The 17481-nt window shown below is 32.8% G+C and overlaps 1 protein-coding gene across 1 annotated transcript in view; it reads right to left on the bottom strand.

The window, feature by feature from the left end:
• Positions 1 to 2852: 2852 nt before the first annotated feature.
• The window catches only part of LOC128246159 (uncharacterized), a 121940-nt gene continuing 107311 nt past the window's right edge, over positions 2853 to 17481 (bottom strand). Inside the window, exons 11-14 of the mRNA XM_052964349.1 lie at positions 12473 to 12501; positions 12090 to 12146; positions 3113 to 3174; positions 2853 to 2895 (exon numbers count right to left, since the gene is read on the bottom strand). Coding sequence (XP_052820309.1) covers positions 2853 to 2895; positions 3113 to 3174; positions 12090 to 12146; positions 12473 to 12501 — 191 coding nt within the window. The remainder of the gene's footprint in view (positions 2896 to 3112; positions 3175 to 12089; positions 12147 to 12472; positions 12502 to 17481) is intronic.

The following is a 17481-nucleotide window of genomic DNA, read 5'->3' on the forward strand; positions in this document are numbered from 1 at the left end:
AAAGAAATACGAATTGCTAAATAAAACAGACCTTGCATTCAGTTATTGGTTATTGGGCTTCTTATTATCGTGTGGTTGTGTTTCAGAGAATAAATATTGCATGCTTGTTACTCTTGGTTGATCATATTTTCCAATGATCGTCCAATGAACTTCAATGTTCAAGAAACCAAAAAAGTGCAAATCAGAGTTTGTGTTTCTAATATATTTTTCCATTCGGCATATGTCCTTTTACCGTTAAACAATATCAAAGTTCTATGGTTAGCGACATTGTTAGAGCCTATTGCTCTAGATACCTTTAAATCTGCAGATCTTGTTTATCTAATATTGTACAATCTCTCATGCAGCATTATTAAAACCGCATTGTCCATCAACGGAATCACCCTCAACTTGAATTCCTTTATATCTTAAATCGTATATGGAAAACGTTGTTTCAGTTCACAATGGGCAATTTAAATACGATTTAAACGTGTGAGGTTCAGTATACGAAACGGTTCAGAAAACTGTATCCATAAACAAATGTTCTGCTCTTCTGTTAAAACAATTTGTGTCTAAATCCATGCCTTGCACATGTATGTATTTTGTATTTGCTATAAACATGTCTGATATGTTTAATGCAATAAAATGTTGAATTGAATATAAAACCAGTAAATTTCCCCACGTGGTAAAACTGTTTTAGCAGGGTTTTACCACGAATTCTCATTGGTGTTTTGCATCAATTAAAAGAGTGTGGGTGTTTGCTCGTCTTCTTGTCATGTGTGATATTAAATAATATGAACTAAGGCGCTACCTCCACGGGCTTGAAGTGCTAATGCCGGACACATTAAGTTTACTTCATGACTAAGTGAAACATACTAGGAGTAAAAGGGAAATGTTTTTTGTATATGTTAATAAAACTTTTTAAATAACAAGCAGTTCTGTTGTATTATCTCTTGATTGTATACGCAACAATCTTCAATAATAGTGTATACATATATATGATGCATTACTCTATATTTTATATGAACTATGAGTTATTCTTCTTAATTAACTTAAATAAAGCTACTATGCATTTGAAATAAAGTACACAAACGCATTTGTAGAATATGTTACAAACAGAAAATAAATAAAAACAAGAGCTTTCACAGAGACAGCGCGCTCGACTATTCCGCCGATTTTCGGTGTATGGACTGATAAGTTTTGGAGAAACATGCGTTGATCACTGTTATATTAGATTTCAATGCAATACATGATGTGCTGAGATATTAACATAAACTGAATTGGAAAATATTTGAGGTGGTACGCAAACTTTAACATAAATTATAAGTTGAAAAAGGGGCATAATTTTGTCAAAATGCTTGATAGAGTTTCCACCTCCTGCGTACAGGTTGGGGGCATGATGGTGAACAAGCGTGCGAAGTTTCAAAACAGTATGTCAATGGACAAATATTTGAGGTGGTACGCAAACTTTAACATAAGTGGTAATGCTGACGCTGACACTTGGGTGACTAGGATAGCTCTCCTTATTCATCGAATAGTCAAGCTAAAAATGATCACATATCAATAATGTTGCACTGAAGTATATTACAAGCAGAGGTAATTATAATTTTAACTAGAATTGAATGGGCAAAAATCTTTTTAAATATGATGATAAAACATTACTAATAATTATGAGTGTATATGAACAATATGTAGCCAAGCAGCTCTGGAGAATTGTCTGCAAAATATATCAGTGAGAATACAGAATATATTCTTATTTGTTTAACAAAACAAAAACACACCACACCCCCGTCAAAAAAGTTGCAAAATGTTAATTATTAACAAATGTGTTGTTTAGATTTTAAGGGCAAAAACAATTCTGCTTAAATTACAGAATTATCTTAACGATGCTTTAAATAAACTTTTAAATAATTTGTGTCTGCAATGACAAATCTGACAAACATCATGTCAAAAATTATCTAAATTTCCATTAATGAATATTGTAAACAGCTTTGCTAAAATCAGGTATGAACCAAAAGACCTGTGACAGTTAAATATGCAGCAACACATGTATTTTTTACCGATCACCAACAGTGACCTTTTTGTCTTGCTTTTTGATAAAAAGGTTGTTGTTTTTTACATCTGGTGGGAAATTAAATTGTATAACTAAATTAATGTTATAATTTTCTAACTTTTAAAGGCCCAATATGTTATGACCTCAATTTATACAGAATGACATCATGAGGCTTTTAAACTATTCACATATATTAATATGCACAAATTAATGCTACAGTTATCTACTATTAATGTATATAGATTTAAAAAAATGCTTGCAAAATGTACAGTGTCAAATTATGTTGAAAAAATTCAGTGTTCTCAAAAGCACAATCAATGTTTTCTGTACTGACAGCTGGATCTTCAATGTTTAACATATATATCAGTTCAACAACATACAGTGATCTTGGATTCATTGACAGTTAAAACACCATAACTACTATACACCGAACTGGTGTCTTCTTGAAAAAATCATGAATAAAGGAACCGAACAAACCAGCAAAAACTGAAAGTGTCTGGTTTTAAATGCTAAATATGGCACAAAATTAATAGAACAGAGTTTTGCAATTGTCTATACGTTGCTCAATTATTACATATTTGCTGTAAATGTCACATTTTGTATTATTCACACAAACAAGTTTGACAGGGGTAACTAACATCTGCATTCTCTTGAAATATGGGATTCTGTGCTGCATCCAGTTTCAAATTGTTTGACCACTTCAGGCTGCTGGCACATCAGAATCTGCACATAACATAAATGCAATGTTATTAACAGAATAAAAGTACTAACTACTACCGTAAAGGTATACCAGTTAACAATCATTTGAGGTATACACACTTCTTTATGTAGTCGAATGGTCCTCTCGAGCTTCAGCAACCAGGTGGCTATAAAAAAGAACCAATACATTTGTGCTTTTACAGAATGTTGAAATGTATTAAGAAGTATTGATGGATAAGTCAAAAACCTGAAGTATATATAAAAAAGCAAACAAAATAGTTCATTAGAAAATGATATAATCTCATGGTCGTGACCGGAAATAATTTACAACCAGCATGAAACAATGTTATTTAGGAATGAAACAAACAGAAAAGATAAACTTACCGCATGATGTCTAATCCAATTTGAATTCGACTGGCTGGTCTGTCATTATCCCCATCTCCAACCTGTTGCAAACAATAACAAGTTAATAATAAGTTATTAAGGAATCGGATTACTAAAACATGTCCACTATAACTGGTTGATGTAATTACTAAAAATCATATTTTCATAAGAACATTCACTAAAGGCTTCGAGTTGGGTTGGTGAAGCTGGCATTTATGCACCAGCCAATTGTACCCCCCCCCCCCAGGTCCGGGGAATAGCAGGGACTTTGACTTCCGGTCAAGCCAACCCCGGCTACAAACTCCGCCCTGCGGGGGCGAACAAATGGTAAAATCCCTGCCAAATGCCCCCGCATCCCAGGGACTCTTGGTAGGCCCATTCCCCGCTATATTTTGCCCAAAGACAAAACCACCGCATTCATCCGGCACTGCGGGGACACCTGAAAGGTAAATAGAGCTACCAATGAAGGTGATTAATACCCCCGAACGCCGCCCTGATATGAAATTGCAGTCAATTATTTGTAAAGCCAACCTATAAATGACAACTTTATTTTATGGACTATTGTCATTGTAATTTGCTAAAATAGTGTAATGATTCATGTACACTGAACTCCTTCTCATTGTGCTGTACCATTGTATAAAGTTTTATTACATTCCATCCGGTAGATTTCAAGTTAAGCTCCGGACAAAAAAAGTAACAACGGGCAATAACTCTGTAATTGGCTCAAATAGAATTAAGGTTCCTATACACTGCACTTCCTCTCATCATGATCTATCACTGTATGAAGCTTTTTTAAATTCCATCCAATAGTTTTCAAGTTATACTCGGGACAAGAAAAAAGTATTAAAGGCCATAACTCTGTAATAAGCTAAAATAGAGTCATGGTTCTTGTGCACTGCACTTCCTCTCATTGTGCTTTACCATTGTATGAAGTTTCAATAAATTCCGATAGTAGTTCGCAAGTTAATGTCTGGAAAAAAATTGACAGCAAAAATAAAATAAAGGGCAATAACTCAGTAATTAGCTAAAGTAGAGTTATGGTTCTTGAACTCTGCACTTCCTCTCATTTGCTTTACCATTGTATGAAGTTCCAATGAATTACATCCAGTACTTTTCAAGTTATACTCCAGACAAAAAAGTAACAAAGGGCAATAACTCAGTATTAAGCAAGAATAGTGTTATGGTTATTATACCCGGCACTTCCTCTCATTATGCTTAACTATTGTATGAAGTGTAATCCAACTCCATCCAGTAGTTTTTAAGTTTTGCTCCGGACAAAGTTGCAACAGACCGACCGACAAACCGACCGACCACAGGGAATAAATATTATTAAAAGTTAAAAAAACAACAACATGATAATATTTAACAGTTTTTGTCCATCAATTTTTTAATTGAATTGCCCATGACATGAGGAAATAGTAACTAGAATATTTTTTACTTCTTACATTGATACTTATTGTTCTGGGTGGTGAAAGTTATATTCACAGATTTCCTAAACAAAGATGAAGTTTACAGATGCAACCTCACATTTGACAGTTTAGACATTATTTAGATTTTGTATTAGATGAAAGAATCAGCTTATTTTTGTATCATTACAAAAACAGATCTCAAGTGTATGAAAATGTCCCTTGAATTACACTTTTCCTAAAACATTATTAAGTAACAGGGCTTTTCTGCCAAATTTGGGAAAAAGCTCTAGACATTTTGGAAAATTTTGCGTCGTGAAAATGCTGAAAATTAACTGTTAAAAGAAAAAGCTGTTTAGTCTCCTGCGAATTAGTAAATGATTTTATATTAGTTTAATTCCCTTTAATAGAACCAAAATGGCTGAAATATCAATTCTTGGGTGTAAATATTTATTGCAATTAATCAATCATGACAGAAAATATTTAATACTGATGTATCTGAATGTGATGAAAATCAATGATTTCCGAGTACAAGTATCAAAAAAACTTTACATCACATAATTTATAAGGATGTTGAAAATGAACCAGTACATTTTAAAAGACTTTCTAAAAACAAATTTTCAAGATTGGGAAAAACATCTTATATTTTGCTTTGGGAATGGGTTCGAAAGTCGAACCCGTGGGTACTATAGAAAAAGCCCTGAGTAAGTACTACGCTTTTAGCTATGAAACATATTTTTTATACTAAATAAATTCCAATGAAACTGTCCAATATGTATCTAAAACTCCCATTGGCAGCTAGATGGTTTATGAAAGGGCAAGACACCAGATGGTCCAAAAATCAGCAAATATATTATTTCCCAGTTCATATTGTGAATATTCAGCATGTAAAAGTGGCTTGATAAGAACAGACTCATATACCGACAATATTTTTAAATCAACAGATATTTATATGGTACACAAACAGTTAAATTGGTAAAACACAAAAAAAAACAGCGAAAGAAGCATTGCGCCATTAGCAAAGGTTTTCACTATGTTTTCTCATTGCAACAGTACTGTACAATCTGGTGTCCCTTAAAGTTGCACTCCAACAGATTTAACATTTTGACAACTTTCTTATTTTTGTCTTTTAACGAGCCAATTTTTGTGTAAATGCATGGAAACAAATTATATAAGACTGCTGACAAAAAATTTGATCGCAGATTTTTATGTCTTTTTTTCAAAAAATTGATTTTTTATTTATTTTTCTTAAACCGTTAGTAACATTTTAAAAACATAAAACATTAATGCAACAGTCAAATGTAACCACGCCCCCCCCCCCCAGGTCCGGGGAATAGCGGGGACTTTGACTTTCGGTCCAGCCAACCCCGGGTAAATTCACCGCTCTGCGGGAACGAACTGGTGGTAAAACCCCGGCCAAATGCCCCCGCACCCCAGAGACTCAATATAAGGCCCAATCTCCGCTAAATTTAGCGCTAAGGCAAAACCACCACGGTCACCCGGCCCTGCGGGGCCACTTGGAAAGTAAAAACACGGCCCATTTCCCCGGCTGTCCACGGTATACCCCCGGACCTGGGGTGGGGGCGTGGTTACAATTGACTGGTGCATAATTTAAAGGAAATATAAAAATCTGTAATCAGATCTTTTATTAGCAATCTTTATCATTGGTTTGCAAATATTTAAGCAAACATTTGCTCTTTCAATGGCAAAAAAATATAAAATGTAAAAACGGTAAATCTGTGAGAGTGCAGCTTTAAATTCAATCACTGAGAAATGAAAACACATGAAATGAATAGGATCATAGCTCCACCTGCTAAATTGTCATTATTTATTTCAGAATTTGAATTTATCCATTGAAGTACAACACAGAACAGAAAAATGTACGACAATTACAGGGCTGGAACCCGGGACCCCTTCGCTAACAGGGCGAGTTCTTCACCAACTGAGCTACTGAGATGCATTCACATTTCCTGACAATCTAAATAAAGAGGATGGTACCATGCCATAACATATGTGCTATAAAAAGGAAGATAAATAGAGAATTTGTTTTGTTTTAGTGTAAAATCCTGGTGTACATGAATTTCACTGAGTGAGAATCAAAAACTATATTTTAAGAGTAACGAACTGAAATATTTTGCGATCTATCACAAACATAATAATTTAATTTTAGATCCTAAAAGTGCATAAAATGGCATTTAATTATAATTATTGAAGTAGGGCAACAAATTATAATTTGTATACAAAGGTTACATTATTTTGGTAATGAAGTTGTTCAAATTGTGTCCCAGCCCAACAGTAAAAAAATATCAAGATGTTTGAAACAGTGAAAGATTGTTTTTCTATTGTTTATAAATGTCTATAAATCACCACAAAGCATATATAATAAAATGTTTTGAATTTTCCTATGCCTATGCTTTACCATATTAGAGCTGGCATTGTAAATGTCTTGTTAATTTAACATGAACAATATCGCTTTTTAATTAATTCATATAGATTGTGTTTGAAGAAAAAAATTGAAAAGAAAATATTTCTCGACCATATTCTATCTTAAGTCGAAACATTTCAGCAGTTAGGAAGAGTAAATTGCACACTGCACGAAGAAAAATCACTAATCTACAAGCATGTTAGAAACATGCTTTTACGCTTTGCGTTTGTCTTCAAGCCCGTATTAGCTTAATTGGTAGTAATATTGACTTAGCTTAGCGAATTGCGTGTATGAATTGCGTAATGTATGAACATTATATTGACCTATTAAGCATTAAGAAACACCACCTGGCATTTGGCCATTGAATTTTTGTCATTCAAAACGATATTAGTTTGTCTAGCCATAAAGTTTTCACACATTGTATTATATTAGAAACAGTTCATAATGAAACGAGTTAAGGCTAAAGCAGAACTTAAAAATGTTTTTGATCTCTGTTTCTTTAATTTACTTTCCAATACACATAAAACGCATCACATAGGCTACCTTATTATTCTAGACATTTTGTTTGTCAACAAAAAACAGTGCATCTTTTATTACTTTATTATTATCTTTTTCATCCCCGAGCTCAATCATATTATTAAGTGTTTATACCTTTCTGATCATACGGTCACCTACAACCCTGCAACCCAAAATAAATCTAACTGCGATGTTTTTAAAAGCACACATAACAAACGTATGAAGTAAGAACTAATGCACATTGTGCCTCATCTACCAAGCTTGCATCATTAAAAACACTAATCTGGGTCTATACAAACCAATTCATCGTAACAAGTTAATAACTATGAATCACAATCCGCTCTCTAAATAGTTCATTTGATAACTTTCTACCAATACAGAAATTATTTAATGTAGAGTTATTATCACAATTTATTATATCAACCTTCTTTTATTGCGTAACCCATTATGCAATAATAGAATGGCGATAAAATAAATTGTGAATTATTTGCATTCCATTTTCTCATTGCGTGGGTATGGCGCATTAACCAAGAACTTCATACCAGTCTGAAATGGACTGAATAATCACGAATTCTATTTCGCTGGCTTATCTCTGACAAGACGAAACACTTCACAATGGTATAGAGTTATGTACATTGTACCATGTTTAAGAGTGTATCCTTTGTTTCGTCAATGAATTAACTCCTGTTTCAGAACGAAAACAAGAATGTCCATGTTAAAAACTTTATAACAAGTGCGCGTTTAAATTACACCTGTATTCATTTATACCACACTCTTGTTATGGAAAGTCGCCTTTGAGAAAATTGCACATAACAGTCACATTACCTACGACCCTTATGATTGAAATTATAAACTTGCCTAATTCACTCAGGTTATGGGTCTAGTAACTGTTGCACGGTCTATGATATTAGAATATTGTTTCATAACAAGCAGTAACACATTAGATACCATTTGAAAGTAATGTTGCTACTTTTCATTGATTTGAAATCGGAATGACTCGATATTATTATCGGTCTTTTTTGAGATACATATTTTCATAGCCCGAATATAAGTAACTAAAATCGTTTGTGTTTTATAAACGTTAATGACTGAGCTTGTTTCAGATGGGATTTATTTTAAATCATGAATTTTTGAAACTTGTTATAACAATAGTTATATAATTCAGATTATTAATAAGGTTATATGCTCTTATGCCATGCTTCAAAAGAATTCTTAAAATGAACTTACTATTATCATATGTTGAATTTATTTGATCAGCTCAGGTCGCCCATTTCAACTACGGTAATGAATTCTATGGTTTGGCATAAGTCAGTGTCATAGAGCGAATACGTTTGCAATACTGTAAAAAATTGCCGGGTGTTAAAAAGTACAAATACTGATTTTATTTATGGTAAGCTTTGACTTACCAGACTACCAGACAATTAATAACAATATTGTAAAATATTGGATTACACTATCACGCATATGTTTAATAAGTGTATTATGTATTTCTTTATTGAATGACAGTAAAAGAATGTTAGAGTCCAAAACATTCTATATGTATTACTATTATTTAATCATTATTCGATAAAAAAAATGGTGTTCGTTAATTAGAGTTATTTGAAGTGCAATCGAGCTTTATGAGGTATTGCTCTTCGAAGAAGAAGGAAATAATATATCATACATTGCGTATGTTTTTATCCAAAAATGGAATAGAAGATTTGAAGTGTCTAGTAAAAGATTATTCATCACAAAATAGCATGTTTTGGACTCCATCCTTTCTTGTTATCATGTAGTATAAAAACGTCTGTTTTTTTTTTTACAAGGCTACGTGTATAAGAAGATTAATGATCGAGAGTCGAAAATGAGCAAAGACCATTCCTTTATCCGTCGATGAGAAGAAATGCTACACATGTAACAAAATGAATGCCACTTTGTTCTAGAATCTAGTCTGTTTACGATCTTTATCTTAATTTGAATTTTAGGTTTTTTAATGTATAAGCATAAAAACACTATAATATTTTTTATTCATTTGTCCAAACGGGCCATGGTCTTCTGGATATTCTGTAAATAAGTCATAAAATGTTGAACCTGAATCTAACTTCATATGCTCATGTAGGTCTGGCTTATTTGTTGTTGTTTTTGTGACTTACGGTTGCTCTAAGTTATGTGCCATCGCTTTGGTCGACGCGACATATCAAACCACTGGCACTCAATTCCATTTCTTGGTTTTTACTCCTGTAATTTATTTTGTTGAGATGCATATGACGCAGTTAGAGGAAATGAATACTTTGCCAGATGTCAATGAATTACAGTACATAACGAATTATTACTCTTTAGTTTTCATATGTTTTGGATCCGGTGAACTTCCTGTTAAAAATATCACCGCTATCAAACGGGCTTTTCAGTTGGAGTCTTTAAAACCGTTCATTAGTTTCCGCGAAAGTAGTCGCGCATCCAAGCTGTTCATAACAAGAGAAGGTAAGTTGTGTCTTTTCCTTAAAAAACATCAGGTTTATGGTTAAAGGGTGAAACGGTTTTAAATATCTTCCTTGTTATACCCTAAACAATTCTACTCTTCTACATAAACTGTTTTTGTATTATTTTAATTATTATTATTATTATTATTATTATTATTATTATTATTATTAAAGATCTGTTTTATTACTAGTATTTGCCTGTATGATTATTAAAATCACAAAACGGCAGGTTTTTGTTATGCCAAGCCTTTCCTTAAAGCGATAAAAACAGGAATATGTTGACGTTAAATGCAGATAAGCTTTAAAACTATCGCCAAAAACTTCTTTAATGTTCTTTAGGCATTAACAGTAAATCTTATTAGTCCTATGAGTACCATAAGGTGTCTCAAAAACATCCTTGATCTTGTTCACACAACTAATCCTATATTGGGCTTAGCCGGGATTAGATGTTTTCCAGGACATATTCAAAATTAGCAAAGTTTTGTGCAAGTTCTTGGTGCCCCCCCCCCACCGTTAACAATAATTATCAACGTAAATATACGTACGAACATATTATATGCCAGATGAAATCAATGAAGTCAATAGAATCATGACTACTACGTCACTATAAAAACGCTTACAGTAGAACTAGAAAAGGTTCATGTAATGTGCACGACTTTTTCAAATATTTTAATGATGTTGATGAAAATGAAAATAATGATGAGTCAATTTTAAGAGTATATTTTTTTTATTTTTAGAAGAACAGGGCGCACGTCCTATGTATGCATCTAGAGTATAAAGGTATAAATGGCTATCATACTGTTCCAATAAACTTTCAAGGAATACTGGTAGTAACAATGCTAATCTTGGGAATATTTTGGTTCTCTAGTCTTTTACGTATAAATGTGCAACTGTCACTCTAATTATACCAAACTATTATACCAGTAAGCAAGGGTCAAGGGTTTTTTGGAGCTGTGGCCAAATAACTGACATTCATACAACATATAGGCTGACAGACTGACAAATGAGCAACGGCACATAAGTTCACTTTATAAAGTTCCCAATAGTAAAACGATGTGCTTGGGTAAGCATACCTGTACCTATTTGACAGTAAACATTTTAGCATATCGGTTTGTGAAATTAGTGAACACATTGTTGAAAAATATGAGTAGCGAATCATTTGAAGAAAGATTTGTCAGCAATTAAAAAAAAACACTGGCAACGTCTCTATCCTAATATCCTGTTTTAGTACACCTTGAAGTAATAAACACCGATACCGTCTTATTAACACTTCTTGCATTGCATGCCAGCATGAATATATTGAAAGTCTTTTCCTCGAGCTAAATGAAAACCGTGCGTGAAAAGCTAACGAGATGAGTTCAGGAACTATTAAATTCAAAAGCATTAACTGAATGTGTGCAGAAACTGCTATTTTTCATTAAATGTCAAACTCTGGAAATAAAACTAACATTGAATACCTTCAGTAAATAGAAAAAAAAATGTACGATTAGTAACGAAATAGTGACACCCAGTTTAATAAATTATCATACCCTGTCAGCATGATGGACGTTCCTTTGCTTTCTTTCATAACGAAGTCAAATGAATCCATTGCTTGCTTTTTCTGACTGTGGCAGAAGTATTTATAACAGCAACTTAAGATAGTATGAACACAAGTAGGAATGTTATATTATTCTCTGCAGCAAATTGAATAAAAGTAGATGAAGTTTCCTATTGTTATCTTTTGCATAGATTGTACAAAAAAGCAATTTGATGCTGCCTCTATTTCGTATTGGTATCTTTTCAAATTACGAGAACTGACCTATTTGCCATTGCTAATAAAATCTATCTTTTAGTAATATTATGTTCGGCTCTCATCTGCACCTTTTTAACTCTAAATATCAAACCGATCATCTTGAATACACAATTTGCATAGCTGTGTTTCGGATCACATTGAAAGCATGAGCATGACGTTAATCAATTGTATAAATTGAAATAAAACACACTATTATAAAATGTATTCGTTTTATTGTCTCAACGTCTGGTTTCGGCTTATACCTATTTATTTAAATTCTATTTTGACGAACACTTGCAGCATCTAAAATCACTCTCGATTATTTTTCGTGCTCGGAAACCAGAATGAGAGGTTCTAGAGGCCATGGGAAAGTACACCTTGTGGGGATTGAATCCATTACCTCTTTGGTGAGAGTTGGAAAATGATTCAAGTAGACCATCCTCTGCCTCTCATCTTTCTGGAATAAAGAAAATTATACTACCCATTACAAAACAGAACGGGACTGTTTGATTGTAATGTCTTTATAAAGATTTTTTTTTAAATTTTTGTTTGTCGTGGAATAAATGATACACGTAAACTACTAACCTAAAATGCCCTGTTGTTAGTATGAAACGTGACGTATGTCAAATTCCAACAAAAGATATACGCTTATATTTTTCTCAGCTTGTTTACAATGTACTCGCTTCTACGTGAGACTATATTAATATGTATATCACCCTTTTCCTGAAGTTTTTTTTCACTATATGTTTCGATGAAAGGCAGTAATTTATCAACGATATCTACTTGTTTGACCCATCGGGGTTGGGAGTTTGCTGTAAATAGCATAATATTTATTTATTTACTTATATTATAAATGGACCTACACGAAATTCGTTTAAAACGTATACATTTTTTAATGATCAGTACGTGTATGAAATGTGGAGATTATTGATCGTGACGAGAAATAATGAACATAATTATGCTCTCTATAATCGCAATAGTTTACGATTTTCAGCAAAAGTAATCGACACAATAGAGCAAATGAAGCCGTTATGATATTGACAATTCCGGTTATTATTGTTCATGGAAAGATAAGATTGTGAATTAAACTGTAGTTAAGCATAGTTTACAATTAGGGCTTTTTGAATTGGTTTCATGCAGAAACGGACTTATTCGGAATGTGCCGAAACGAAGGAAATGTCTTCTTTTCAGGCATGGAATAATAAAAGACTTTCGGTAATCGCCATTGCGTTTTTCATCCGTTTTATGTTTGTCTTGAGAGTATGGATATAAAATAACAGAAGAATAACTTCGATTTCTATTCGTCTCTAAGGAACTTCGTTGTTTTCACAAATATAGCCGAAGTCAAATTCTTACGGATATGGTGGAACCGACGGCACCGAAACCATGATACATAAAGATACCCTCAAAATCCCAAAAAGGTCGAGTTCATTTTCTCTACGACCTAGTTCATTGGATCGCAGGACAACAAGTGCTGGAAGGATTCGGTAAACTATGGCCGTGGTATTTTGTCGTTAAATGAGTTTTCGTGTAATAACATTAAATATTATCATGACAACCAGGCCTCATTTTCTCGAACAAACTTCGAAACTCGAACAGGTCCCTTATAATAGTATCCCGTCCAGCTAACAGGTCCCAAATTCAGCAAATTTCAACTTATCTTCTTAATATTGATAAAGAATTCTAATTTATGATATTTAAGATAAAGACTAATGTTTTATGATGTAAAATCTATTTTTTCCCTTTAATTTCGCTAAATGAAACAAAACCGGTGACACATTTTGTCCAACATCTCCTGGACCAGTGGAAAAAAGCGTTGATCGTAAAATACATGATACAAGTATCAATTAAACAAATACTTTAATAGCATCTGTAGCACATTTGATGCACGACGAACTAGCAAAAAACAGCCTACCATTACTTAACAAACGTTCCGTGAGACCTATCGTAGGTGCAAAGCTGTGAATGTTGAAAGGACTAATATATATATAGCACACATATTGTTCTACTGGTATGGCCTCCAAATGCAGCAGAGAAACATACACAAGCAGCAAACTATAGCAAACAACAATCCTTATTTACAATTTACCAAAATGTATTTTTAATGTCATCAGAGTCAAATCTACAAAACATATTGATCAACCTTTACGAGCCCCATTTTCATACAACAATACTTTCAAAATAATAACAACAAAAGATTGAATTTAATCCTCTCATAATAATTAAATGAAATTCAAGATTTTAGGAATATATCTAACATTGGTGAGACCTTTATAGAAGATTTAGCTTTACATAATTAAAGAAGATTGCCCAACAAAATCTTCTAGAACTTTCTCATAACACTAATAGGAATATTGTTTATTCTAAAGCGAATGAACATGGCATATATAAAACTTCAAATATCATTACTGAATACTTTAAAGAGGCTAGACAGAAGAAGTTCAATTCAGAGAAAAAAACAACAGAATATTGTCTGAAACGTACATAAAATTAACATCATTGTGACAACGCATTGAATCTTACTTACTCCTGTATCACATCGCTTACAGAAAAAGCATCTTACGCAGTTTTTGCGCATTTTTCCAATTCGTATTTTTCTAGGGTTGTCTACTATGTAAATCCAGGTAAGTTTAAATATAGCGTCGGAATATTTATCTGTACTCATAAACAGATTTGATTTAAACTGGGAAACCAGTATGCGCTATTTTAAACGGGGAAACAAAGATGAGAGCTATTATTCACCCATGTAAAGTGATGTATTAGCGGCATACTACTTACTGTATTTGCCGATTTGTTTAGTGTCTAGCAAGGTCATCTTACAATTAAGCTGGACTATGTTACAATGAACTACTGAAACTGAAATGTAATCATATACTCGTAACGCTTCTTTCGTTTAATATCTAAAGTTTCATTGAAATTTGATCGCTGAAACAATGCATACCATAATTGTAACACATCTTATACGGTTATGGATTAATAATGTAGATATGACCACAAAATGGGCATTATCATTTTTAGATTAATAACACATAAGAGATAAGAGCGACACACATGTTGTTAACCAATTGAATATGTTTGGTAACTTAATTGGCCTGAGTCTTTCGTGGGCAGATTTTGACAACAGTTCTATAAGCAATGTTGTGTTTTAAAGCTCTTACAGATTGACCGTTTTAACATTTTTATTGACTTGATATGAACAAAGTGTTGCATTAATGTCTGTTAACCCTTGATATGAGACTGCTGACAAACGATCAGATCGCAGTTGCCATACGTATGTTCGAAATTGAATGTTTAATGGATAAAGGTAATACTAACGCTTTAAGAAAAATGAGTTGTTAAGAATAAAACTTCAATTTTTGAACGTAATATGAAAATCTGAGATTCGATTTTCATGTTAGTGGTTTTCAAACATTTACGCAAAAATTGGGTGATTCCAAGACAAAAAATAAGAAAAGTTATCAAAACGGTCGTTCTGCAAGAATGCAGCTTTGTCACATGTGCTGCATTGTTAAAAATCTCCCCTAGTTAAAAAACCAAAACACCACTCCCATGTTTCTTAATGAAACAACCTGGTACAAGAGTTATCGCAAGAGAAAATAATTTTCACATTTCTAAATAAGTGTATACATAAGGTGATATATAAGACATAAGACAGTTATTGCAACGCAAAGTTTGATACTCGCAAATATTTGTTTGGCTTCGAATCAACAGAAATCATAGAAGTTAAAGCCAATCAAATGAATCAATTTAATTAAAAATGCCTCAGATCCTTTTATAGTGTGTACTGCTTTTTCGCTCCATTCCATTACGTAGTAGTTAGATAGCACGAAGTAAAATATTAATGGAGTGAAGTCATACTAATGGAGCCATCTAAGAGCTATGGATATATACTTATTGGCTGAAATTAAATGCAGTTATAGTCTTACAAGTATAAACAAAATGTTTTTATAACGATTAAAAAAGCATTTCAATTTTTTTTTGCAATAACGTTACTTTTTTATCATTATTTTAAACAATTTATCTTCTGTCAGATGATTATGAAATGCTCAAAGAAGAGTAGTTGACTCGGTTTTGATGTTGATTGGTAGATAAGAAAAAACATTTGAAGATATATAAAACTGGATATGAATTATATAAGAACATGATAGCATACGTGTATAAACTAGTCTTTTCTCGATGACTTTTATCAATGGAATCACGAGTAACTCTAAATTAGAAAATTCATCGTAAAGAGCATTACTAAATAAGAGTAACAATTATGTGTGTACTCGAATAAATGACGACGACTGTCATCTTGTTATTTTTGTGTTGTTCCAGTCAAAACAAAACGAAAAACCCTTATGTGTATTACCTGAACCACTGATGAGTCAAACTCCACATATCAATGCCGATTTCAGTTTAAAAATAGAAAAATAAATAATAAGAGTAAATCTAGTTAGATTCGCTGTTTACATGCTTTTTTAAATCATATGATTACACTTGTTGTAATGACGTCATCATATTACAACAAGTCATGTCTAGCTTTTTTATAAAAGGATTTTTCGTTTCCAGATTATACTAAGTTGACGTCAGAAAATGTTTAACGTACATGACAATTGTCCTCCAATCCAATTGTTGTATAAATGCTCATCATTTGGAAATAATGAATGGTGATGGAAAAGGCTAAAATATATTTTTATCAACCACTGTATATGTACTTGGGAGCATGGTATAGCTCCTGCGATCACTACCTGAGTGATTCTTTTTTCTACGCAAGCGCAAAGGCGATTAGGTCGTAAGAACATTTTTGTATCATATGTAATGTCAAGGACATCGTTCAATAAGTAGCATGCGTATATAAGTAGATGTAATGTCTCATATCCGTTAATGATACTGAAATTGACTTCTTTTTGCGCTCTTTAAACAGACGTCATTTGAATTGTGACGGCGAATAACTGTAATATATGTCGTAGTTGTATTCATCCGCAGCAATTGTATTTCCTTCTAGTCTATTATTTTCTAAACAAATATTCCTATGACGCATAAACATCAATATAAACTTATTTGAATGTCTAACCTTATCCCAGTTAATTTATATTAGTTCACCAAAATGCAAGTTACGTTTAAGTTTGTAACAAGATTAATATTCCTTTAAACAAAGAACGAAGCCATACAATGCTGATAATTATTTTAGTCCTATAGGCCTATTTTTTAATATTTCTTTTCGGCAAAATTAATCCAAAAAATATACGAGAATCAAATAAAGTGAAAAATGAGTTTAGATACTGGCAGGGCACATACCAAACTTCAAAGAATAATGACAGAAGTGATTGATGAAAGTTGTGGTCAAAGAGAGGTTGCTATCAAGAGAGTAAGCCTTGCAGAATTATTTATATCAGTAATTCCACAAAACTAGGTAATATAATTTGTGATCGAAAGTCTCGAACAATAAGCTCATTGACCAAACGACAGTGTACCTTCAAATATTGCGATATGCTCATGATTCATAAATCAGATCAAAACCCAATCATGTCCGTGTGGCATCGCAGATCTGCAACAATAATAGCTATAATGCACGCGGGTGACACTATTTGGGTCATTTTGCATGTCTAAAATGCATTATACAAATAAATGCGACAATGTTTGTGTAGACAGTTCTATCTCAGTTTGACCGTTTTATTTTAACAAATTGTCTAAATACAAATCATCTTAGATGATCACATATTTTACAATAATGTGGTCCAACAATGTCTATTGGAACGGTTCATTGTCACTAATAAACAATGCAGAACAATCAAATTCCCTAGGCTAGC

The sequence above is a fragment of the Mya arenaria genome, chromosome 9, assembly GCF_026914265.1.
Source record: "Mya arenaria isolate MELC-2E11 chromosome 9, ASM2691426v1".
In the NCBI taxonomy this organism is placed as follows: Eukaryota; Metazoa; Mollusca; class Bivalvia; order Myida; family Myidae; genus Mya; species Mya arenaria.